At 36.6% G+C, this 24,307-nt stretch overlaps 4 protein-coding genes and 1 long non-coding RNA gene across 10 annotated transcripts; 2 read left to right on the forward strand and 3 right to left on the reverse strand.

Annotated features, from left to right (window-relative positions):
* Window positions 1–595: 595 nt before the first annotated feature.
* On the reverse strand, window positions 596–3,371 carry LOC111779845 (phosphopantothenoylcysteine decarboxylase-like). Of its 2 annotated transcripts, none has more exons than XM_023660017.1 (3): window positions 3,223–3,371; window positions 2,049–2,372; window positions 596–1,131 (listed from the first exon to the last, which is right to left on the reverse strand). In XM_023660017.1, the coding sequence occupies exons 2-3, from the start codon at window positions 2,352–2,354 to the stop codon at window positions 832–834; spliced, it is 606 nt and encodes a 201-aa protein (XP_023515785.1). In that variant the 5' UTR covers window positions 2,355–2,372; window positions 3,223–3,371; the 3' UTR covers window positions 596–831. The 2 variants fall into 2 exon arrangements, with proteins under 2 accessions (XP_023515785.1, XP_023515784.1); XM_023660016.1 differs by having other exon boundaries at window positions 3,195–3,371.
* A 202-nt stretch (window positions 3,372–3,573) lies between these two features.
* LOC111779847 lies at window positions 3,574–7,638 on the forward strand. Of its 3 annotated transcripts, XR_002812753.1 has the most exons (7): window positions 3,574–3,644; window positions 3,713–3,941; window positions 4,925–4,987; window positions 5,090–5,216; window positions 5,326–5,519; window positions 6,009–6,167; window positions 7,387–7,638. It is a non-coding gene; the product is annotated as an uncharacterized LOC111779847 (long non-coding RNA). The 3 variants fall into 3 exon arrangements; XR_002812752.1 differs by lacking the exon at window positions 3,574–3,644 and having other exon boundaries at window positions 3,694–3,941; XR_002812751.1 differs by lacking the exons at window positions 3,574–3,644; window positions 3,713–3,941 and adding an exon at window positions 4,737–4,821.
* A 1,363-nt stretch (window positions 7,639–9,001) lies between these two features.
* Window positions 9,002–14,029, forward strand: LOC111780642 (protein PLASTID TRANSCRIPTIONALLY ACTIVE 10). The gene is made up of 12 exons (XM_023661104.1): window positions 9,002–9,742; window positions 9,872–9,931; window positions 10,030–10,059; window positions 10,298–10,371; window positions 10,943–11,024; window positions 11,339–11,412; window positions 11,611–11,677; window positions 12,165–12,257; window positions 12,601–12,777; window positions 12,867–12,917; window positions 13,052–13,203; window positions 13,358–14,029. Exons 1-12 carry the CDS (start codon window positions 9,002–9,004, stop codon window positions 13,773–13,775), a joined length of 2,019 nt encoding a protein of 672 aa, XP_023516872.1. The 3' UTR covers window positions 13,776–14,029.
* Window positions 14,030–14,099: 70 nt separating this feature from the next.
* LOC111780641 (transcription factor GTE10-like) lies at window positions 14,100–21,096 on the reverse strand. Of its 2 annotated transcripts, none has more exons than XM_023661103.1 (10): window positions 18,857–21,096; window positions 18,698–18,746; window positions 18,477–18,620; window positions 18,025–18,098; window positions 15,779–15,848; window positions 15,579–15,662; window positions 15,378–15,493; window positions 15,114–15,180; window positions 14,877–15,007; window positions 14,100–14,775 (listed from the first exon to the last, which is right to left on the reverse strand). In XM_023661103.1, exons 1-10 carry the CDS (start codon window positions 20,165–20,167, stop codon window positions 14,494–14,496), a joined length of 2,328 nt encoding a protein of 775 aa, XP_023516871.1. In that variant the 5' UTR covers window positions 20,168–21,096; the 3' UTR covers window positions 14,100–14,493. The 2 variants fall into 2 exon arrangements, with proteins under 2 accessions (XP_023516871.1, XP_023516870.1); XM_023661102.1 differs by having other exon boundaries at window positions 18,462–18,620.
* Window positions 21,097–22,913: 1,817 nt separating this feature from the next.
* Window positions 22,914–24,188, reverse strand: LOC111780295 (mitochondrial pyruvate carrier 1-like). Of its 2 annotated transcripts, none has more exons than XM_023660660.1 (4): window positions 23,851–24,188; window positions 23,531–23,643; window positions 23,391–23,445; window positions 22,914–23,296 (listed from the first exon to the last, which is right to left on the reverse strand). In XM_023660660.1, the coding sequence occupies exons 2-4, from the start codon at window positions 23,621–23,623 to the stop codon at window positions 23,133–23,135; spliced, it is 312 nt and encodes a 103-aa protein (XP_023516428.1). In that variant the 5' UTR covers window positions 23,624–23,643; window positions 23,851–24,188; the 3' UTR covers window positions 22,914–23,132. The 2 variants fall into 2 exon arrangements, with proteins under 2 accessions (XP_023516428.1, XP_023516427.1); XM_023660659.1 differs by having other exon boundaries at window positions 23,531–23,649.
* Window positions 24,189–24,307: the final 119 nt, after the last annotated feature.

A 24,307-nucleotide genomic window follows, 5' to 3' on the forward strand; every position in this document is an offset into this window, starting at 1 on the left:
AAAAAAAAAAAAAAAAATTAAAATACCCTTATTTGGATAGAATGAAATTATCTCAAAAATAATATTTTAAGGTATTTAAAAATATGAAGTCTCTAAAAATATCCTTCAATTTTTAAAAGTCTAGTTAATATTTTAAACTTTTTTAAAAACTTCAAAAAAAAATTAAAATAATTTAAATATATATATATATAGTTATGGTAACACGTTCAAACAAATTCATGAACTTATAAAAATAACAAAAAGTTTGGAAAAAAGTTGGAAATAATGTATAGAGTGTCTATATACATAATACTAATAATAAAAGTATTTTTTAATTTTTGAAAAAAGTAGAATGATACTAATAATAAAAATATTTTTTAATTTTTGAAAAAAGTAGAATGATACTAATGAAACCGTTTGAAGTTAAAATAGTATTTTTGAACATTATTATTATTAAAAAAATTCGTGTATTTTTTAAAAGTAGGAAAGTAGGACGGACTAGAATGAAATATTTTTCGAAACTAAAATTTTCACAAAATTAAAACTAGAAGATTGTGTTAAATTCTCATCTATCAGTGTTGCACTGAACTAAGATTACAATTGTGCAATTTAAAAATCAGATGAAAGTGTTATTTATTGGTGTAGACGAAACGATGCAAAGTAAGATTACAAGTGAGAAGAAAAAATTGGGAAGAGAAGAAAAGAGACATTTACAGGCTACTCCGCCAAATCTCAGTGAAAGCACGGGAGGGAAGAGCTTCACGAGATGGAAGAAGGGGCATATAGATATATTATTATTGCAGCTTGTACTTTGTGTATGCATACAAAATCTTCCAATTTGTCTTCGTGATTTTACGCCGTAAATCTTACTGCTCTGGCTGCTTCTTGTTTCTTACGCTGTAACTCTAAGAATAGCAACACAGTAGCGGAAATGTGGCCCGGTTCGGCCATGGCGCCATTGCAGTGTTCCCCATCCCTTAACCGTGGTCGTATCAGAGTAACTCCAATATCATCAACGGACGAAAGATGTTTTTCAGTGAAAGGATTCTTCCACATTAAAGCGTTCATGGCAGGTGCAACGAAGATAGGCTTGCTGTAGTCCCATGCTCGTACCACGCAAGTTAATAGATTATCACACAATCCTCCCGCAATCTAATAACAACATACACAGACATTAGTAGTGTTTACTAAACCCCTTCTTCAATGGCAATTGCTGCAAGGCCAGAAACAGGACACTAGAGGTAACAAAACAACTATACTTTTGATTAGAAACTGAAACATTTGATGAACAACTTTCAAGTTATACCAAGATTTCTAGTCTTGATAAGAAAGGTCACATAACTTCAATGCAAGAAGATATGCCAAATGCACAATATCACCCTCCCTCTGAGATAATAGTTTCCCCAATCTAATCTAAGAACTTCAGTCCATCAAAATTAAAGTTGGTCCAAGATTCTGGATGCACTAACTGTATTCTGTAGGTTCTACTTAGAATCTGTATAATACAATACTTCCTAACAAACAGAAAGGTTTAGTTAAATAATGTCCTATTTGGACTTTTCCTTTCAAGCTTTCCCTCAAAATTTTTAAAATGCATCGGCTAGAGAGAGGTTTCCACACCCTTATAAGAAATGTTTTACTCTCCTCTTCAACTGATGAAGGATCTCACAATCCACCCTCATTGGGGGCCAGCGTCCTCGCTGGCACACCACCTGGTGTATAGCTCTGATACTATTTGTAACAGCCCAAGTCCACCGCTCGCAAATATTATCCTCTTTGGGCTTCCCCTCAAGGTTTTTAAAACGTGTCTACTAAGGATAGATTTCCACACCCTTATAAGGAATGTTTCGTTCCCTTTTCCAACCGATGTGAGATCTCACAAATAAAGAGCTATGAGCTGCATAAAACTAAATGGCTGGTTTACAAAGATTCTATGGCATCAAGTGACAAAGATTTCCTGCCTGTTAACTCCATAAGTTGTTTAGTTGGTAATTCATTTCTATGTTTAACTTGAAGTATGAGGGCAAGAGGCAAGACTTATATAACGATGATCAAACATATATTATAACCTTTCCAAGTGTGTTTGCAGAGAGTGGAGCGATTATCATAATGTCAGCCCAGTTGCAAAGCTGAATGTGAAGCATGGTGTCACCAAGTTTTCTCCAACTGTACCAATCCTGGTCATCGATCAAAAGAAAGAAATTCTTTGGGAAGGATGCTCGGTCGATGAAGAACAATGCTGTCTTTGTGACAACTGCTCGAACTTCGGCCCATTCAGAAAAACCCTGGCATATACATCTAAACTTTACTGCAGCAACACATCCACAAGCAGCAAGAAGAATGTGTGGTCTTCTTCGAGGGTTATTGACTTGCATTGGCTCCCTTTTGACTTCCTACAGAATTCCAAATTGTAAGCGTAAGTTTCTGTTTCGAAACTATACACAGAATATTGAAGAAAAACTAAAGCAAACCCAATAAATTTTCAATTTGCATCAATCAATGGTTGCTACCAACTATACATGAGAATAAATTTTAGAAACAAATATACAGTTACTGGTAATAATGCTAAAAACAGTTTTCCATCCCTTTCTCATAGATCCAACTTGACAAGACGATTAGCCCTCAAATAATTTATCCCTAATGTGGTGCGCGTAGAAAGGGATGTGCTTTATTATCACTTCCCAGCATGCACAACCTACTGAAGGCCAAGGGTCATTTTAATCGCCTATCGCCAGGTCTTGGTTTCAGTTGGCGTTCTCAATCCAAAACAAATCACAAATAAAATATACAAGTTCAAAACTCAGATACAGGATTTAACCTTAAAATCAACTTCTTCCATTAAGCGAGTATGCACATGTACATATAAAACGCGAATCAGCAAATACTCGTACAAATCTTTGAGCAAGTTAAGAATACAGTAGAGAACAAGAAAGTTAACTTGATTTAGTGTCAGAATTCATCTCAATGGGCTCGCAAACGCAAAATCACACAGACGGTACCCAATGCAAGATTCAAGAACCAAAATTCCAAAATAAGTTGATACTCCAAAATTTTACCGCGACGAAAGTCGTTTCTTGCAATAAAGAAGTCAAGAATTGTTCAGAAATTCAAAATTATGAAAATGGATATCATCGTTTAGCCTTCAACTCTTTATAAATCTAAAATTGTATAAAGAAAATGCATATATTAAACAAGGGAAAAGAGAAACAACGAACCCCGAAAATGATTAAATTCCTCGAGAACCTGATGAATGGAGCTCTTACTCCTCAAGAGCCTGATGAATAGAGCTCTAAAATGAAATTAGCAACTGGATTCTCGTACTGCGCTTTCGGTATTTCCTTTGAATTTTGTAACGAAATCTGAAAATCTGAATTCTCTACTCTGAACTCTGAATTGATCTGGAGCATGAACTTAGGATGAAGAGGGAAAATGGAGTATTTAAATAGACGTGTTTGTGCCACGCAAACGACGCCGTTCAGAGAAGAAGGAAAATGGGCCAGCGTGCCGGTAGTTTGTGAGATTAACTTTATAAATATTAAAATATGTGTTTACTGGTCCCATATTCTCGACATCGTTAGCGAGGCCACCCTAGGATGAGGAAGGGCAAATGAGTAATTTCGCATAGCGCCACCCAAAACCGAAAATGTTCCCGCGTTTTGATAAATGTCTGTAATTTGGATTTTACGCCTTTCAGTTTTTGGTTTTGAGCTTAAATCGATCGGTAACTTTGAAGGTGAAGTCGTGGCCTCTCGATCGTTGATACAGCGCAAGAGCACCATGGCGAGAGTTAACGGCAAATGGGAGAGGCTAGTGCGTGCGACTTCGTAGAGATTGCAGCTCAGAAATGCAGGGCAGGGCTATGGGAGGACTCCCTGTGGGATTGTTGGAGCTGTACGATCCTTACGCTATATTGCTGTCTGCCGATGAAATGCAAGCGGAGGACTCCAATGTTGCTAGGATTTGTAAGCATTTCGGCTCTCATCCCTTATGTTTTTTTTTTTTTCCTTTTTTCAGAACTTCGTCATGGGCGTTGAGTTGGGTACCTTAAAAGTTAGATTTCTCCGATGTTAAATCACTGATGAACCCTAAAGCATTGAAAGATGTTAAATCACTGATGAACCCTAAAGCTTAAGCCAATGGATTAGATAAATATAATTATATTAATACTTCGACAAAAGGTTTTGTAATTTGTGGATCACCTTGAAGGGGTATTGATCATCCAATTACCCCGCCTTTAAAAAGAAAATTGCACTGTATTGAAGGTGTTTTCAAACATCGATTTGATGATCGAGGACTGTGTTGTTATTTATTTAGTGTGTAACACAGAGGTGCTGCTTTAATTGCTGAGAGGTGAAATGTCTTCCTCATCCAGCTATCCTTAACTTTTGTACTTGTGTTAGATCCACAATGTTCGTGTAAACTTTTCAGAGTCCGAATGCATTATGGGCATCCTGATGTGTTTGACCGTATACTCGAGGTGGTATTTGCAACTGATTAAGTGTAACAATTCAAGTCTACCGCTAGTAGATATTGTCTAATTTGGCTCATGTATCACCGTCAGCCTCATAGTTTTCCACATTCTTATACAAATTGTTTTGTTCTCCTCTACAACTGATATGAGATCTCACAATCCACCTCCTTGGGATCAATATGGCTCTGATACCATTTGTAACAGCCTAAGCCCACCGCTAATAGATATTGTCTTCTTTGGCCTGTTACGTATTGTTGTCAGCCTCACGATTTTAAATCGAGTATGTTAGGAAGGGATTTTCACACTTTTATAAGAAATGTTTCGTTTCCTTCTCCAACTGAATGTGATAAAAGAGATATATAGCATACCAGGTCATTTATTATGGAATTCTATTAATTTCTTACGGCATTTATTTACTAATTCGCAGACCATCTCAAGTTTTTTTTTTTTAATCTGCATTTATTCATTTACTAGGTGGCAACAGGTTTGAATTCCACTTTGATGCAGGGTAGCATTACACACCACAAGTACATTCAGGTTTGATATCATTATTTGCCTTTGGATTTTTTATGATCAACTACTCTGTTAAGGTTGGAAAAGGAAGGGATGTTGGGTTAAACCAAATTGGCCTGTTTGAAGGGAAAGTATCAGGTGGTATTGAAGAGAAAATTCTCAGAAGGGATGCTTACAGGCTTGGCAACTTTTTGATTTCTTCAGAATGCTATCGTCTTATTTCACAACTGTTGGTTACTATGCATGCACAATGGTTGGTTCAATTCCGTTTCTTCTCTGTTCCAATATATTGTAACCCAATGCAATTGATTTTGCTAATGTCTGGAGCTTTTTCCTCACAAAGTTCTTTTTGTTTATTGTAGATGACAGTTCTCTGTTCACGATGGTTGAGAAAGGAGTCTTAAGGAATACATCATGCCAATGAGGCCTTTTGAGGAAATCAAGAGCAAAGCTATAAGAGCTTATACTCAAAGTGGATAATATCATACCATTGTGGAGAGTCGTGGTTCCTAACATTCTTTTGGTTTATATTTTCTTGTGTGGACGGGTTTACTTGGTATTGACATTTTACACATCCATGCATGACTTAATTCTCTTACAAATCTATGAATATTCATTCTTAGGCGAAATATTCATGACCATTAGGACAGAAAGATTTTTGTTCCGCGTTTTTACCAATGGTTCCGTCTATGAGTATATTTTGGGCCTTCTGTTTTTTATGTAATATTTCAATTATTAGGTGCCTTTCATGGATTTATTTTGATTGATTTTACTTTATAATGTCATCAAGTCTTAGGAAACCTTATTTGTGCTTGTAATTTTCCTAGTGAAGATGTACATACTATAGATTCATGCTTCTATATCTGTGTTAATAATCTATTCATCGTCATATAACATCAATTTATCAAATACTGTTACTTATGTTCGAAGTTTGATTAGTTAAGTTTCTTCGTGTTCAATGCTGACTTGTTGAGTTTCCACCTATAGTATGTTCAAAGATTGATTGGTTGTGAAAGAGAAATCAATTTGTCTTAAAAAATTTCAGGCCTTCGCCAGAGATGACGAAGCAATCTCAAGAAGAGCAAGGATGTTGGGAAGCACAGCATTGGATACGGCACTGAATGCTCGGTTTTTGTTCCAGATTGGAGTTTTTACAGCAATCCCTTTGATAATGGGTTTTATACTTCAACTTGGACTGCTCAAGGTAGTGTATCTATCAATTCATTTTTTTCTAGGAAAGATTTAAGCAAGATCTTAGATTTCCTTATTGAATTCGCCATACCTTTTGACAACATGTTATCTGCTCATTTGGTAGTCTCAAGGATATGGGAGAAAAAAAACTATGCTAAATCCTGCCACAATCTCATTCTCCCGCCAAATTTCATCTGGAGTTTAGCTCACAGTAAGCTCACAGTAGAATTAGACTCAAAATTTTCTAGTGTCATGGACTTCATCACCCAGTTGATCCAACCATGGCCATGAGGCGACTAGACCAATGTGCACACTATATAGATTCTGAGGTGAGTTTTGGGAAATAGGGAAATCAATGTTTCAGACCCCCGGTAATATATCAAATAAGACACCTTGGGTTCCCAAGATGATGGTGGATTGATCCACATCGGTTGGAGAGGAGAGCGAAACATTTTTTATAAGGGTGTGGAAACTTCTCACTAATAGACGCGTTTTGAAACTGTGAGGTTGATGGTGATACGTACCAGACCAAAGCGGACAATATCTACTATCGGTAGACTTGGGCTGTTACAAATGGTATCAGAGTCAGCCATCGGGTGGTGTGCCAGCAAGGACGCTGGCCCCCAAGAGGGGTAGATTGTGAGATCCCATAGTGGTTGGGAGGAAAACGAAGTATTCCTTATAAGGGTGTGGAAACCTCTTCCTACCAAACGTGTTTTAAAACCGTGAGGCTGATGGGGATATGTAACGGGCCAAAGCGAACAATATCTACTAGCGATGGGTTGGGCCGTTACACTTTATAGTCCAACACATCAAATTTGCTGAAAGTTATCGGCTCTACTTGAGAAGTCATTTCATCCATAGTGATTTCTTCAAAGTTTTTATTTAGGGATGCTCGTGATTTGATTGCTTATGCCCTATTTGTTAACTGTGTGGTTTTTGTTTTTGGTTTTTGAAATTAAACTTATAAACACTACTTCTATGGTAAGTTCGGAAGTTGGGAGGAAACAAGCATAAATTATTAAAACATAGAACTAAAATCGAAATCGATATCAAACGGGACCTTAATCATCTGTTTCGGATTTGTTATTGCTTGTCACGGGTGATGCTATAAATTTCATTGCTTCTTAATTACAAATTCTGGACTATTGATACTGGTGATGCTATATCGAAATCTAAACCTAACCTTTATTTTTCTGGACTATTTTCTGTTTTCTGATTTTCCCTCTTAGGCACGTATTCAAACATTGCGAGGACAAATATTGGAGACAACTTTGACTGTGAGGTTCTTCATATTTCAATATGGAATTGTGTACAAACTCCATCTCACAGGAACGAACACATCACTTGCGGTAACCTCTTTTTCATGGCTGGCCTTTTCTTTTTATTGATAAGAAAATGAAAAGATTGAACATATGGCAATGCTATGTTTAGTCAAAACTTGAATTATGATCTGTTTAATGAACACGGTTGATGTAATAGTATTCTCTGTTGGTTGTGGCTGCTAGAGATGAGCATTGTAAAAGCTCAAGTCTACCGTTATAATATATTGTCTTCTTTGAGCTTTCTATTTCGAGCTTCCCTTCAAGGTTTTTAAAACACGTCTTATTAGGGAGAGTGTGGAAACTCAATCTAAAGAATGTTTTGTTCCATTCTCCAACCGACGTGGGATCTCACAATCCACCCCCTTTGGGGCCCAATTTCTTGCACTCATTCTTCTCTTCAATCGATTGCCAACGAGGTGACATTGGAGAGAGGAATGAGTGCCAGTGAGAACGTCAGACTCCGAAAGGGGGTGGATTGTGAGATTCCACATCGATTGGAGAGAGGAACGAAGCATTCTTTATAAGAGTGTGGAAACCTCTCTCTAACAGACACGTTTTAAAAACCTTGAAACTCAAAAGGAAAAGCCTAAAGAGAACAATATTTGCTAGCAGTAGACTTGGATGGTTACAAGCATGATCCAACTTCATTTAGATCTCATTTGAAATGATGGTGTTCTAATTGTCAAGAAATACCAGAAGTACTTGGTTTGATTAAGTTAATCGAAGTAGGCTACTTAAATGTACTAAAACATAACATTTCTGCTTGAGATTTCTTAGCTTCTACCATGAAAATAAATGTAGACTATGGGAGATTGGTTTGATTCATTCGCTTCTCTGATAAACACCTGTCTCCATGATTAGTTAAATGGTTTCTCGTGGGTGTGCTGGTTGGGATTGTTTTGTTATCCCACTGACTTACCCTGCTCGACCTTGTTGGTGCAATTCTTTCTCATCCATCTTTCCCTATTTCTCTGTAGATCTTCACCTTCAGTCCTAAAAAAATCAACAAATTTTCAGCTTTTGATGAGATTGGTTAGAGTATTGTTCTAGTCATAGTCATTGCTCAACTCTCTGCTAACAAATATTTTTGTCTGAGTGATTTTTGGTTAAGTTTTTATAAAATTAGAGACCCAAATCCTTCTCGCTCGCTTCCCCTAAGATACGTTTANATGAAATAAAAATATGCAAAAAGGCATTTATATGTTAAGTAGTGTGCAACACCGATGTGTTTTTGTAAAAATAGAGAAAAAAAAAAAAAAAAAAAAAAAAAAAAAAAAAAACNAAAAAAAAAAAAAAAAAAAAAGATAAAAACCACAAATTAAAAATATAAAGGTCATACAAGGAAAAGAAATTTGCACGCAGAATGGACGGTAATGATCCATGTGCACGACCGAGCTCACGTAAGATTCTAACATCGGATAACTCCCAAGTTGAATATAAAAAATAGGTTCATCCATTCCATTTGGAGAAAATTATCTGGTTCCCGCTGCAAGCTCACTGGAGTCCGTTTTGTTACAACCAAATGCAAACTCTCTTAAACCCTTCTCATTTCTTCACCTTCCCCAAGCTCCGAAGCTCTCCAAGCTCCAATTCCCCTCGTACTTGCTTTCAATGGCGTCCTCTCCTCTGTCCACCGCTTGCTTTTCCAGGCAACTTCAGTGTAAAGTGCTTCAGCTCAGACGAGTTCCCTGTGGACGAGTCCTTCCTCGAGAATTTTGGTCCGAAAGACAAGGAAACTGAGGATGAAGCTCGCAAGCGTAACTGGATTGAGCGCGGTTGGGCCCCCTGGGAAGAAGTCTTCACTCCAGAAGCCGATTTTGCGCGGAAGAGTTTGAATGAAGGCGAGGAAGTGCCGCTTCAGACGCCTGAAGCGATTGAAGCCTTCAAAATGTTGAGCCCAAAGTACCGGAAGCAGAAGATGGAGGAAATGGGGTTGACGGAGGGTGACTATTACCGCAAGCAATGCGAAACTAAAGGCGAGATACCGGAGCCTCTTGAGACGACGTGGACTAGGCCGTTGGTCCTGCAAGTCGTGCCTCCACGGGACTGGCCACCGAGGGGATGGGAGGTCGATAGAGAAGAGCTGGAATTTATTAGGGAAGCGCACAAATTGCAAGCTGTGAGGGTGGACCTGGATCGGCTTGAGAACGACGTGAAGACAGATACTGGAGATATGTGTTTGGACAGATACAAAGTGTTTTTGAAACAGTACAAGGAGTGGGTTGCTGCGAATAAAGATAGATTGGAGGAGGAGTCCTACAAGGTTTGTCACACCCCCGTTTTTAGGAGATGAATTATTGAGTGATTTCTAGAAATTAAAGTTGCTAATCGATATTTCAAGTTTCGAGCATTTTGTGACTAGCTGTTCCATCCAACTAATACTTTTTCACAGTATGACCAAGATTATCATCCTGGTAGAAGGAAGAGAGGGAAGGATTATAAAGAAGGCATGGTGAGATTCGTGAACTACTCATATAGTTCTGAAGTTTGATGAGGTTTATTTAAGCCTACAGTATCTTGATTGTTCTTTTGTATATTGTTTTTTTGCAGTATGAGCTTCCGTTTTATTATCCAGGACAAGTAAGTTTCTTGCCCCATCCCTTCAATTCAACTATGAACATTCACAATGACTGTGTCTTTCTTTTTTCTGTTGGCATGAAGATCCTCTCTATGATATTGTTAGTAAATACATTTAAGTTTAAGTCGAAGAAATCTCTTTCATTCTGCTATCATAAATTTAAAAAAGAAAGAAAAGTAAGCTATCTGTTGTTAAATGTAAATGAAACGAGAAGATGACGTTATGGCACTCTCCATGCAGATTTGTGAAGGGAAAGTAACTACTTTACACCTCTATCAAGGAGCTTTTGTTGATATCGGAGGTGTATACGATGGGTTAGTATAGTTTCGTATGTTGATCTTCTTTGATGTCTATGGTCTCATTCTTTTGGATTGGGGTCTGCTCTTGTAGTTCGTGTTGGGATTCCTTTTTGTGGGCTTGTCGTTATTTCATTTTCCTCAGTGAAAGTTTGGCTTCTTATTAAAGAAAATGTTCTTTGATGTCTATAATGAAGCTTTAGTTCCTATTAATTAAGAGCACAGAATACGAGCAGTGTCAACTTTGTTGTCTCACTGATAGATTTCCACTCTACATCACAGAAATTTTTTTTGGTAGTTTTTTATTTTTACCAGCTTTTTTTAGGTATTTTATCTATATGTTCTCTTGTTCTCCCTAGCTACATTTTCTTTTTTCTTGTAATCCCCTCCTCCGCATAGTTAAAATTTATTATTATCGGGCTGATTTTGTCTCTGTTAATGAAAGAAAAAAAAAAGGTCTTTTCATTGATCCTCTAGCATTCTCTAGGGTCCATCCAGCATGAATAAAGGGAAATCTCAAGGAGTTTGACTTGTATTTTTCATGAATTGTAAATGTTTTCCTTCAGACTCATGCCTATAATAATTACAGGTGGGTTCCCATAAAAGGTAATGACTGGTATTGGATTCGCCATCACATAAAAGTTGGTATGCCCGTGATGGTAGAGATTCTGGTGAGTGTTCTTGTAGTAGCATTTTGTAAATTTTATTTACATTTTCTTATATTCATTATTTAATACTTCACCATGAGGGAAAACAGATTAATATGGATCCGAAAGGAAAAGAAAATCACAACAAGCTCCTTCAATATTTTACCTTGTTTATAAGATATGAACTCCTGTAATTTCTGTGACTTGACATGACCCAATGTCAGATTGTTAGTTGACCTTCTATCTTGGGTGGGAAGAGAAAACGACCTGCTCATTGATTTAATGATACATATCTGTGTCCAAATAACTTCTTCTGATCGTTGTTATTTTCTTTTCAGGCAAAGCGAGATCCCTACCGGTTTCGATTTCCTATTGAAATGCGTTTTGTTCATCCTAATATAGATCACCTAGTGTATGTATTTTGACACACAACTATTCTTGTTAATGATGAGTAGGACATCTTTATATGATATTTCTTATTCAGTCTGTTACAATTGATATGTTGAACTTTCCCTCAGTATGCTAATTCTATAGCTCTAATTTAAATTTCTTATGCAAAAATTTGATTATGTTTATAATGTACTGTGTTTTATTCTGTCCTCATCTCCAGCTTCAATAGATTTGACTACCCACCAATATTCCACCGGGACGATGACAGTAATCCAGATGAAGTGAGGGTGCGTGTCTTTCAATCCTGAAAATGTCACATTCTTTTCTATTTACCATGCAATTACTTTATATATAGTGGAGTTCGGTAGCTTTCCTGTACTGTTTTTATTTTGACCTATCAGAGAGAGAAAGAGAGACCCATGAAACGTTTGATGTTATATAATGTTGTAAAAGCTAGAATGTTTTATGTTATACTGTATTATTTGAGCATGGAGAAGTTTTATTGTGTCCAGAGGTCCCCAAAGAAGATATATTGTGAATTGAAGAATAATTGTCTTTTTCTTGATTTTAACTCATTCATTGTGCCCAAATCTTTTTTTTTTTTGTTTTTTTGTTTTTTTTTTTTTTGATACTAGTCTTTCAGAGAGAGAGAAAGAGAGAGAAACTTACATAAATCTTTTATGCTTTATAGTATTTATCCAAGCATGGCAATTCTAGTATAAGTCCTATTTTCGTTTGTTATCCCACTGTGCTAATCCAATGCTCTCTCTTTAGCGTGATTGTGGTAGACCTCCTATTCCTAGAAAAGATCCGGGCACTAAACCAGAAGATGAAGCCCTATTGTCAAATCATCCATATGTTGATAAGGTAACTCTTGGGATATGAAGTAATCCCTTTCTTTAGCTGAATTTTCGAACAAGTTGACTATTTGTACTCTATCTGTGTATTCCACTTGGAAAAGTGAAAAAATCAGGAGAAATTGTTGGTGGAATAAATGTAATGGTGAGAATAATCTTTTATAGGAGATTATTTAATTAGGTTCCTGTTCATTTGCTTACAAAGATCTTAACCTTATTGATAATGTTCCTCCAAAATCTGAACTACTATATGGAAGAATCAACATATTGTCTCCTTTTTCAGGGTACTGAAGTCTTTCGTATTTCTGTAAATCTTTCACTAATGGCTTTATTATCCTCGTTCCACAATTCAGCTGTGGCAGATACATGTTGCTGAACAGATGATTTTGGATGATCTGGAAATGAATCCTGATAAATACAAGGACAAGAAACTTTCAGAGTTATCTGATGAAGATGATTTTGATGAAGAAAACAATGTTGAATATACCAAAGTACGTTACAAGAACAGCTTGTTACCAAAGATGATTCTGGTGAGCACTCAGATTTTAATTGCATTGACATTAAGTATTACATGCAATTGATGTATATTTATAACCCTGTACTCATCTTCGATTGTTAGAAAACAAGTGTCAAAGAACTTGATTTGGAGGCAGCTTTTTCTGAGCGTCAAGTAAGCGTTTTGGTGAATTTAAGTCTTTAAGTCTCTCATATTTCCACTACTATTTGATCTTATCCCTTGCTATATGTATGTGAAATGTTATGATTGCTCATCTCACTCCAGTTTGGATTTCTACTCGGATTTAGGTTCACAATAAACTAAGACAAGAAGCACAGAGTAGAGGAGAGGAGTACAAAATTACTAAATTGAGACGGAATGTTGAAATGGATGAATATGACCTCATGCATTGGCGTAGATCCTTCGAGGAAAGAGAGGCATTAATCAGAGATATTAGTTGGTAATCATTTGCAGTCGCATATTGTTTCTCAATTTCGAATTTTTTTCCATTCAGACTATCTTTTTGAATTATTATTGTCGCAGAGGCTGAATATATTTAGCACATAACATGCAGCATTAAATTGTTTTTAAAGACATCTGTTGATTTTTTGCAGCCGACAAGCTCTTGGTCTCCCACTGGAAGAACCTGGAAGATATGTAGAGGCTAGTTACTTCGGGAAGGATCAATATGACCCAACAAACCCTCTATATCGGTATGACTACTGGGGTGAACCCAAGAATTCAGAGAAGAGCAAACAAGAAAGGATGACAGATGCTCACAACAAATCTATAGTAGGCAAAGGTGCCGTTTGGTATGAAATGTCATACGAAGATGCGATTAAAGCGAAGATGGAAAGAGAAGCTCGTTCCAAGGTTGAAGAAGATGATGAAGACCAAGATGAAGACGAGGATGATGACGACGACTTTGATTTCAGTATTTTGCGTGACCCAATAGATGAACTTTCAGACCAACCCCACGTGAATGGGACCGAATCATCTAGAATGTCGGATGAAGGTATGTTCGAGGATTAGTGTTTGAAGTAATTGCGGCATATGATTGAACAGAAAGATAGTTGATAAGAGTTCGTAGAAGAATATGGTAAAATGCTCCGAGGAATTCTTAGTTTAGGATTAAAAAGGACGAGAACTTCTGATCTTCCGCCCTTAAAAATTTTGGCTAAAACTCCACTAAAGCCTGTATTCAAAAGCTTGTGATCAAGCCAAATCAATGTATCGAACATCAATATTCTAATCGTGTAATGGAAGAGCTATATTTGGTTGCAACATTGGAATCTGAAATGGGTTTGATTTGGGTTGGTAAGGGTTTGGTGTTCGTGCCGAGGAAAAACATGGGCATTACATAAATGGTTTTTTTATACAGACAAAACTGAATATTCTAGCCACAGTTCCTTTTTTTTGTTCTTTTCATTAAGATCCCCCTATTGTTCATACATTGGTAATGCATCGCTTCCAACTCTCGTCCTAACCCAAAAAATGAAATCAATTCAGCAATACCAAACACATCCAACCAATAATCCCAACGCCAACTTCAGCTGCGCTCTTCATTTTCCAAACAAACCTGCTTCGATTTGAACGTTTTGAAGCCAAGGAAAAATCATGGAGCACAGAGGGCATTTCTATGATCTTTTAAGATATCACTCACAAGGCTACCAGTGACCGTCTGGACATATCCATCTATCATCATGTCCAGACATTCTATATAAAGAGAATGAAGAACAAAACTTCACTTCTAATCAATTTCTCCTTCTTCAACATCATTTGCTGGCTTATTAACACTTTGGGGGGGTGGTTCCCTTTCATCCTCCTCATCTTCCTCATCCACCTTCATGTACAAGCCAAGTTGTTCCAAGGGGTTACTACCTTGAAGCTTGAAACTGCCAAATCCATTCTGAGAATGTTCTGGGCTGGACTCCTCTGTGAAGTTCGGTAGGTGCTCGTCGTTGGAAGCCCTAAGCATTTCTAGATCCTCCATGAATTGACTGTTCTCGTTAATATCAACAGTCTTCTCCATCTGCGCGATGGTAAGGATAGAACTTGAAGACCAGTTCAAAAAAGACAATGTCTGATGCCTAGCACAAGTTCATGATTTTATTTATTATACCCACAATATACCTTGAGTAGAGCCTGACGTGCAGCTTCCCTATCCAACTCCCTTTTCTTCTTAGCTTCAGCCGCAGCTTCAGCTTCCGCCTTCCTGCGAGCATCCTCTGCAGCTTTTGCCTCTGCTTGCAACCGGGCTTTCTCTGTAAGAAAAAACATGATTATCAACTTTCTGAAGTAGTTTTGATCACAAAACTTTGTCTAGTGTGATTATGTCGTGTCGTCCAATACAGAAGTAAAGATCACAACCTTCTCTTTGTTGTCTCTCAAGTTCTTCCCTCTCCATTCGCACTTTTTCAGGATCCCTCTTCTCACCCTGTAGGCATGTCAGTCGGAACTTTCTAAACAGAAGTATCTTGAACTAATATGTGAATAACTGACATTTAGTTGAGAAAGAATGAAATAATGCCAGGGCATACAAAAAAATAAGCCTAAAAATGAACTCATATATTATGCGATAGAGGTTGGCCCAATACTGGACTAATCATGAGTCGAATCTAAGGCTTAACAAACCTTTTCAAGAGCCTTTTCTCGAGCTTTCAGTATTGTGTCAGCAAAACGATTCCTTAATAAAGCTGCACGGTAAAGCCTGTCGGGGGAGACTTGCCTCTTAGATGGAGCACTCTCCCCTATAATGTTGAACATTGAAGATAAGATGATAACGCCCTGAAACCCAAAGGCAGAAAACTTTTATCACGATGTTTTCATTCTTACCCTCCTCTTGGTAGCTATCCATCTCAATCGTGTTTGTATTAGCCTGGGTGGTTTGCTCAACTAGACCAGTCCCACTCTCTTCATCTGCACAGTTATGGAAAAACAGCAGCTTAGTTTAAAGCACTGATGATGAGCAAGTTGCTGGAAGCAAAAACTCTGTCAGCAAACTAAAGATACAAGATTTACCCCACCACACTCACAATTTCTAATTTCTATATCTCCAAGTTCACATTGCTTCTGATCCACATTTGTTTCAGAACACAAAATTTCCTGACAAGATGAAGGAAGCTCAAGTAAAATTTGTGCTAACTCATTCTTCGCAGTGCTTTTATTAGAAATAGAGGTAAGAGTACACTGACATGCACAATGAACTAAGTACACAAGGAATCTCCAAGTATATTAAATCCAGCACGTGAATATTTGATAAAGCATGACGACTATGAACTTAAAAAAAAAAAAAAAAAAAAAAAAAAANAATAAATTACTCGTACATTTCCAGCTCACAACCAACAAGAGAATTAAGTTCCAACACTGAATATTCAAGTTTTCACAGTGACTGATCATTTTAAAAGAAAGAACACAATCGCTATCATCCCATAAACAAAAGTTGAGAAAGTTTGCACACACCTCTACTATGACTATTCTCATGTGAGAACCACCAAACCCTACTTCATTTAGTTGCTAAGACAATTCATAAGATACTTAATGTTAGGCAAGTGACTACCATGGCTAAAACTCATTTCCTCCCCCATTAGATCAGGTGGTATGCTAGAACCCATCTAAGGAACTGAAATTTTACAGAAACTCGTTTAACATCATCAAAATCTTAAGACCCCTCAGGCTCGTAGATAGATTGTAAAAACTCATACTTGTAGCATCAATGTTCCAGCTACAAGTTATTGGATGATAAGAGTTCTGGGAGCTGGTCGATGAAAATTCTGAACAAACTAGAAAAATGAAAAAATTTCAGTCTCTCTTCACTTTTTTGTTGCAAATTTATGGAAGACAACAATTTCATTACACTTGGTTCAACGACCCAAAATTGGAATTTAAACTTCCAAAATTGGATGATGAAATTGAAGAGTGAGCTTCATTATCAAACATTCTAGATAACTTCTCTATCACAAATAAAAAAGATCGTTGGCTTTGGACTTTCGAGGCAACAAGAGCATTTTCAGTTGGATCCCTCCTTCGACATTTAGCTTTCACCTTCTCGGTGTTCTCTTTGTTTGCAAGCAAATAAGGGAGATCATCTCCCTTTTTCCTTCATCCTTTTATAGTAAAAGAAGTTTTGTGTTTTGTGCTCTCTAGTTACCAAGTTTTAGACTGTCCTGTGTTCCGTCACACCTCCGTAGGAAGAAATTTGTTTCAACTGCTATGTGGCAACCCATTCAAAAGGAAAGCTAGAAAGCTTCAACCTAATGATATAAAATTGTGCTTTGAAGCATATGATGAGAAAAAATGGAGTTATCAAATAGAAAGGCAAAAGATTGTGTAGGATATTTGAAACAACAAAAGTCTCATGTCTCGTTTTGAGTTTCTATAGACATAAAGCTTAGTATCCATACACCCCAAGTAATAAACAGTGAGTTATCATAAGCTCCAATGGTTTTCTTTTGGGCAGTACTTGGTCAATTAACTTCTCTCTGTAAATTTTCATTAAGCTGCAAAATATTTTGTTTAAACAAGGATGATAAACTAATTTATCTTCAAACCGTGCACCAAACTCAAAAAGAATTCTTATGAACAGTCCACTAGAATCAGAAAACTCAAATGAAATTATGAAAATAAGAGAAAATAAGAACTTGGAAGAAGAGCAAGCCCAGCACTTACATACTCCCAAAATTCGATTATGATTGCATAGCTAAGAAAACATTTGATAAATGCCAGAGAAAAGTCATCGTGCATCAATGACTCATCTACCACGTACATAAGGAAATATAATATTCTCTGTGTAAAAGTACTGGTATAACATGCAATAAAGATTACTTTTAGCACAGAATTTTTCTTTAAAAAATTATTATAGTATTAAAAGTGTTTACCGAATAAAACTTGGTCCTAGAAATAAATTTGCATTTTGTATTAGACTATACTTATCTAACCACCACCTTAAACATTAAACACAAAGGCAAGAGGCAACCTCGAAGCTAAGTCTCTACTTAAATAAAAGAATATTGATTAAAAATTCATAATAGATAAATCTAAGTATTACATGACATACTAATTCTGTTAGTATAACTTATCGTAGCTCACCACTTCCTTAAGTAGACATACTACAGGTCATTTTCAATAATATCATAACAATAGAACCACTCATCCAGTACCCCTGCCTCACCACTGATTTTCCCCTCAAGATGGATAATGTTTGATCGGAAAAAAAAAAGGTTGAGGGAAGAAAACACTCTAATTTAGTCCTAAGCGTTGATAGTTTTTGGGTTTTCAATACCTTTGGAGCCACATTACTATCTAAAGCTTTAGCAGCATTAGATTCACTTCCCGATAAACTTTCTGAGCCAGAATCTGCATGATCAGTCACCTGAATACTTTTAGATTTGAGTCTTGAAGAGAGAAAGAGAGAATCAAACAGTAAAAATGCACATTGATCTTAAGAAAAAAATATTGATAGATTGATACAACATAATTGTACAATAATACATTTCTAACATGAAGTTCAAAAACGTGAATACTCTAGAATTCATAACAAAACAAAGCCTTTCAATAGGAAACACCAAAGAAACAGATGCTCAAGTTAAAAATCCTCGTAAAAATTTAGATTTAGAATGAATGAAAAGAATATGTGATAAGGTTCATAGTTTTAAACTAAAAAAAATAATAACACCAGAAATTTATAAATAGGAATTATGTGCAAGTAACAACACCAACCACTAGATGATGAACCTGATTCACTACTCGAGCTACTGGAATTACTGCATTTACTATCTCTACGGACGGCATCTTTCTCTATCTCTATTGGAGGATAGCTTGAAACAGGGGGGTCATTTCCACCAACAATGTCAACATCCTCGTCAATAGGATCGTCTCCTAACAAGAAAAAAGATGAGAATTCGAACAGATCTAGGACAACCATCATTTTGAGCATAAATCAACCCATCTACTACCTTTACAAGGTGGCACCGATGAATTGCTAAAGCCAGATTCGTTACGAAGCTGAAGAAAAGAATATGGCAGTAATCAGAAACCAATGAATAACACACAATAATCAGTGCAATTTGAATGATAAACACGTGAAATAAATGAGAATAAAAATATATATGTACCTCCACTACACATGGTTCAACCTTTGTGCGCTCCTGCTTTTCCATCATATAATCGTCCAGTAGCTTCCTCAATTCAAACAAGGTATCATCACTAAGAGCATCGATGTCAATTTCAATCTCATCCTCGCCAGCTTGAGAATTAGAACTGTGCTCCTTTAGGAAATCAATGATGCTTTCAGGCAACTCTCCTAGCAAAGCCTCCAACTCTACACTTAGTTTATGCTTCTGCTGGTCAGTCATGATTTTTACCACAGTGTTTAGTTGAACATCAGGTTCATTTGTAGGTATTTTTGTCTTTTTTGAAGGTGGCACGGGCAGAGTACTTTCAGCTTCCTTATGAACAATTGAGGCTGAAGGTACTTGACGTTGTTCTTCAGTTGTTACAGGGAGCTTCTTCTCTATAGTTCTCCATCTAACTTCAAAATATTTACTTAGTGTCTTAGCCATGGTATGGACATCATTCCCGGGAGGGTTGTAAGTCATTGCATTTGAGAAAGTAAGCCGAACATCGGCAGCAAAATCCACAGGATGTGTGTATTCTCCTGCAGCAATCTTCGACTTCACAGTGCCCAAGTCCATTGGATGCTTTATAACATTAAAGTAATCTGGAATATTCAATTTAACCACATCCACTGGGGTGTTAAAAACCCAACCAAATTGATGCGACATCAAACGTTGCAGCAGCTGTTCACATTGTTTCAATGTCGCTGTCGAGGAAGCAGACACAACAACTGGTTTAATCGACTCAAAACGCCCAGATGAGCTCCTTTTAGCAGAAGGGCCATTGCGCCCAGAGGGCAGTAGCTTTTTAGCAGGAGGAACTGTCTCGGATGACCTATTAAAAGTCTCTGGGGGAGCTACCCTGTGCTGATCACTGGAGCTCTGATTATTACAAGATGATGAGACGGCAAAAATTGAACTAACATTAGAAGCTTTCTTTTGCAGCACCCGAACCTGCTCAAGTTCTAACTTTAACCTTATCTCTAAATCCTTCCTTTCAGATCGAGACAATGTTGATAGAGAAAAAACTTGAAGCGGAGCACCAAAACAATCGTGACCCTCTGCATTCATACTAACACGTTTCCTCTTAATGGCCCGTGAATCATCAAGAGTAGAGATTCCAGTATCCATTCGTCCAGAGCTCCCAAACCCTTCTGATTCGCCAACAGTTTCCACAGCATGTCGGTAATCTGGAACAAAACCAAAAGAAAGCCCTTTGGAATATTTCCTCGATTTCCCCATTGCCTGTGAGAATGAATACTTACGAGATTCCTTCTGTCCAGCAAACTCTATAGGAACAGTCGGAGCCATAGGATTAATTCCCAGCAACTGCACATATCAACTGCAACCATAAATTTTGTCCCCAAACTGTAATCTTGGAATCCAGATTTTCAAAATAAAAGCCTCAGCCAATATAAAGGTCCCGGTTTGAAGAAATATGTCCCAGTTATTAATTTTTAGAAACCAATGAATTAATTTTAAGTTTGGCCTTTTTATATTGACAAATAATCTAAAAAGATTAATACTTTATCCGGCCAACGGAGTCCTTCTGTCGTCGTCCAGTGTATGCAAGGGTTTCCATTTGTGGGAATCTCAAGCTCATGGAACAAATTCACTATTTCCTCCCTGGATGAATTCTAACATCAACTGATTGATAGAGAACAGGTTCAGATAAGTTCCCCGAAGTCACTTAAAACAATATACAATTACTAAACAACCCAACCCTCAAAAACAATCACTGGCCCAGTCCAAGCAATTGAAATCCTCGCAAACTCAAGAGCTTCGACCATATAACCATATATTTCCTAAAAACAACAATGCTTCCTCATCCCATCCCTCCTCTTGCGACGCAGACATCAACCTCACTCATCAAAAGAAATAGTTCCGCCTTTGGGAGAGCCAACAAGAAACAGATACAAGAGCGAGGAGAAAAATCGAAATATAGCAAAGGCAGAATCTAATCCAAGAACAAGATAAACCCCTCGGAACGAAACCCTAGATCGAGCAGGAGTAAACGAAATTACGCCAAAATTCAAGAAGGAAACACAAAAGAGGCAAAAACCCTATGAATGCGCTGGTAGAAATCCCATTATAAACCTGGATCTCGAGCAGAGCCCGTCGCTCGCAATGCAAACCAGTCCCGAAAAGACGAAAACCCTTCGATAACGTCCTTTACAGAGAGAGGAATGAGAAACCGCAGAGAGAAATGGACAGTTGAGGCCTGAGACTCAGATTGTTGGGCTAGTTCGCTGTCTTATTTAAAGGCCCACAGGCCTCGATCCCCGCCGCTATCAAACGAATCTCAGCCGTCCATTCTCTTCCCTCCAAAAGATCTCACACATAGTATCCAAACCCGTTCAGACACGTCCGATTCAGATCTAATGGTGTGCTTCTGGAAGAATTATTTCCAATCAAATAAATTAAACCTAATCCAAATCCCCCCAAAATTCTCGCGAGTACAAAATTCCAGCAACTCGCGCTGCCATGCTGCAACGTGTGATATTGGCCCACATTTTGGAGGAAAGTTTGATGGGGACGTCGGCCACGTGTCTATTTGACTTTTGGCACCATCTTGGCTTTCCAGTTCAAATTACAAATTTAATTTATAAGCATTTAAGTTGGGTTGACAAGCTTTCTAATTTATTTTTTTTTAATTCTATTTTTTTTTTCCCTCGAATATAGCCAACATTTCAATGGTTCATGAATTTTAATAAAGTACTTTTAGTTTAATTTAATACGATTAATATTTTTATAATTTTTTATAACAAATATATTGATTGTAACGTTCATTAAATTTAATAAAAAAAAATTATATTTTTTAAGATCAATTGAATTGAATGATGGTACTTTAAAATAAATAATACTGGCTGTTTATATAAATATTTAATTAAAAATCATTAACTGTAATAATGGAATTTAAAGTACCTATCACCTATAAGTTATAAAAATATATATCCTCCTGAATTAATTGGCATTAAAAGTTATATTATTGTTTTCATATCTGGTAAATATTTTTAAATTAAAATAAAGAATGTATTAAAATGTTTGGCGAATTAGTTATATTGATTGCAACAGGACACTCTTTTAAAAATAAAAAGCGAAATTCATAATAATTTTCTTTGACCTTTATGTATGACATATGTTGAGATAGTATAGCATAAAAAGCTTCTTGCTTTTGTTTCAGTTTTGAGGATAATGGACTTTAATATTAATGTTGCATATATGATGTGACACTAAAACCACATTTATCCTTCTTGGAATATATTCCCGATGCCTCATTAACTTACTTCAACGACTAAAATCATACCCTTTTTTTTTTCTTCCACTTAAGCATATTCTAAAGAAGAAGAAAAAAAAATCAAAACTTTCAAAAACTTTTATCAAATTTAATCATCAATTTTTAGATTAGATTAATATTAAAATAAGGGTCGCAATCCTAATCTTAAATTTAAATTTTAAAATTTATGCAATTTTAATCCTTTAAAAACTACACTCCAAATATTTATAAGAACATAAAAAACCCAACATTGGATTATTTTTCTTTTTATAAGGATATTCTTTATACATTAATCAAACTTTATTAAAGTTAATGAGTTAAAGATATTTAATACTAAGTTATAGTTTACCGTATATCATATATTATATTTTACTATAAGATAAATATCTAGATATTTATCTTCTTATCATATATTTCTATTTATTGTTATATTAATTTATTACTCTCCCCTATGTGGTTTTAGCAAATATTCTGACATATCCTTGTAATTTATTTGACTATAAATCAGATAAAAGTTGTGTTTTTAACAAAGATTCTGAATGAGTTTAGGATATTAAAATTAGTCCCTAAATTAACTGATAATGAAAATTGCATAGGAAACAATTTTTTCCTATATTAGACATCACATTAGTTTACTGGAACCCCAAATTTATCCATCAAATTTGAAATTAACTGTTTGAAAATGAAGAAGATCTCAACATCCCCTGTTTGGAACCCTCAGTCTTTGAAGGATTTCAAATCATTTGATGTGTTTGATTTGAATAATAAAAAATATATATATAGAATTTCAAATCAGTTATATTTTATGAAGTGCAGGAGCCAAACAGACCAGATACGAACAGGAAGAGATGAGGCAAAAGGAGACAATGAAGATTAAAGTGAGAAAGATAGCTGCATCGTCTTTAATTAATTATTCGTCGAGATCACAGAGCAACAGTGATTCGAAACAGCAACAATGGCGATCATGTTCATACCACCGCCATTGAAACGAAGAAGAAGCTACTCGTTGCTATGATTTAGAGTCTCTCGCTTGCCCATCGCCCAACGAGAGAGAAGATAGAGCTGAACAGTCTCATTGGCACCATGACATCCCACAATCAGATAGTTCCTAGGCCGAACCATGTACCCAAATCTCATGCATAGCAACGAATACACGCACAAAACTGCATATCACCAAACAATTATTACAACAATTTCGCATTCGAAACCATGCCTTGTTCGTATTCAAAATTCATTCAAGAGTGCGAATGTTTGAACCTGCCGTCATTCTGCCAGAAATCATATCGGCGGGTTTTTTCACATCTGCAAGCCCCTACGATTGATTACAGCGGAAGCAGAGAAGAACATGAGAAACAGAAATTAAGAAACTAAGAATTTGGAAAAATCAAAGAGCTTACAGCAGCAACGAAACCAAAGTTAGCAACAGGCCCCCAAAAATGAGTTGTTTTAGGGCCAACAGGGCTGTTGAGGAAAGAGCGGAAAGAAGACATCAAAGAATATCTTGCTTTGGCTGCAGCTACGAATGAGAATCACATTCAAAGCAAGAGAAACAAAGAAAATCAGAAGCAACAAACAAATCTATGAAATCCAGTCAAACAACGTAATTAAGAACAGGAAAAAACTAAAGCAAGAAATCGATTCCATAATTTTTTTTCCATCGTCGTTCACTTTTCCGTAGCGCGATAGACTTCGATCTGACGGATGACTCCGCGCTTACCTGTATAAAAGAGTTCACAATTCAAAGCTTCGAACGGTGAAATTGGACTCGATTACGACCGAATTTCAGGCAATGGAGATTTAGGTATTTCCGCCGCTAATTGCCAGGCCGAGGACGAGGGAGGGAGATCAAGGAACAGAGTAAAATCGAAGAATATGTTGAAGGAAGCAAGCTAATCTCTAGAACGAGGAAATATCGCGGAGATTAGGAACCTGAAAACGAAGGTTGGAATGGCTGAGCGGAGATGGTGAAAACGAGAGAGCCGTGCAAGAGTAGTTTGTTTTGGTGCGCCTATTTGGCGACCTTGCGGATAACGACGATAACAGTGCTTGCGGTTTTTTTTTGGTAACTTCAACAGACTAAAATTAAGAAAGATTATAAAATATATATTTAATAATTTATGCTTTTTTTTTTTTTTTTTTTTTTTTTTTTTTTTTTTTTTTTTTTTTTTTTTTTT

This window comes from Cucurbita pepo, chromosome LG18, assembly GCF_002806865.2.
Source record: "Cucurbita pepo subsp. pepo cultivar mu-cu-16 chromosome LG18, ASM280686v2, whole genome shotgun sequence".
Classification (NCBI taxonomy): domain Eukaryota; kingdom Viridiplantae; phylum Streptophyta; class Magnoliopsida; order Cucurbitales; family Cucurbitaceae; genus Cucurbita; species Cucurbita pepo.

Coding starts and splice junctions, on each gene's coding strand:
- LOC111779845 (XM_023660017.1), bottom strand. CDS start 2,354: ATGCAAGTCAATAACCCTCGAAGAAGACCACACATTCTTCTTGCTGCT. Junction 1,132..2,048: donor CTGCAAACACACTTGGAAAG/GTTATAATATAT, acceptor TGTTGTTATTAG/ATTGCGGGAGGATTGTGTGA.
- LOC111780642 (XM_023661104.1), top strand. CDS start 9,002: ATGCAAACTCTCTTAAACCCTTCTCATTTCTTCACCTTCCCCAAGCTC. Junction 12,258..12,600: donor ATCATCCATATGTTGATAAG/GTAACTCTTGGG, acceptor TCCACAATTCAG/CTGTGGCAGATACATGTTGC. Junction 12,918..13,051: donor CAGCTTTTTCTGAGCGTCAA/GTAAGCGTTTTG, acceptor ACTCGGATTTAG/GTTCACAATAAACTAAGACA.
- LOC111780641 (XM_023661102.1), bottom strand. CDS start 20,167: ATGGCTCCGACTGTTCCTATAGAGTTTGCTGGACAGAAGGAATCTCGT. Junction 15,849..18,024: donor ATAGTAATGTGGCTCCAAAG/GTATTGAAAACC, acceptor TCATCTTGTCAG/GAAATTTTGTGTTCTGAAAC. Junction 14,776..14,876: donor CACGTCAGGCTCTACTCAAG/GTATATTGTGGG, acceptor ACCATCGCGCAG/ATGGAGAAGACTGTTGATAT.
- LOC111780295 (XM_023660660.1), bottom strand. CDS start 23,623: ATGTCTTCTTTCCGCTCTTTCCTCAACAGCCCTGTTGGCCCTAAAACA. Junction 23,446..23,530: donor ACTTTGGTTTCGTTGCTGCT/GTAAGCTCTTTG, acceptor AATCAATCGTAG/GGGCTTGCAGATGTGAAAAA. Junction 23,297..23,390: donor TTCTGGCAGAATGACGGCAG/GTTCAAACATTC, acceptor GGTGATATGCAG/TTTTGTGCGTGTATTCGTTG.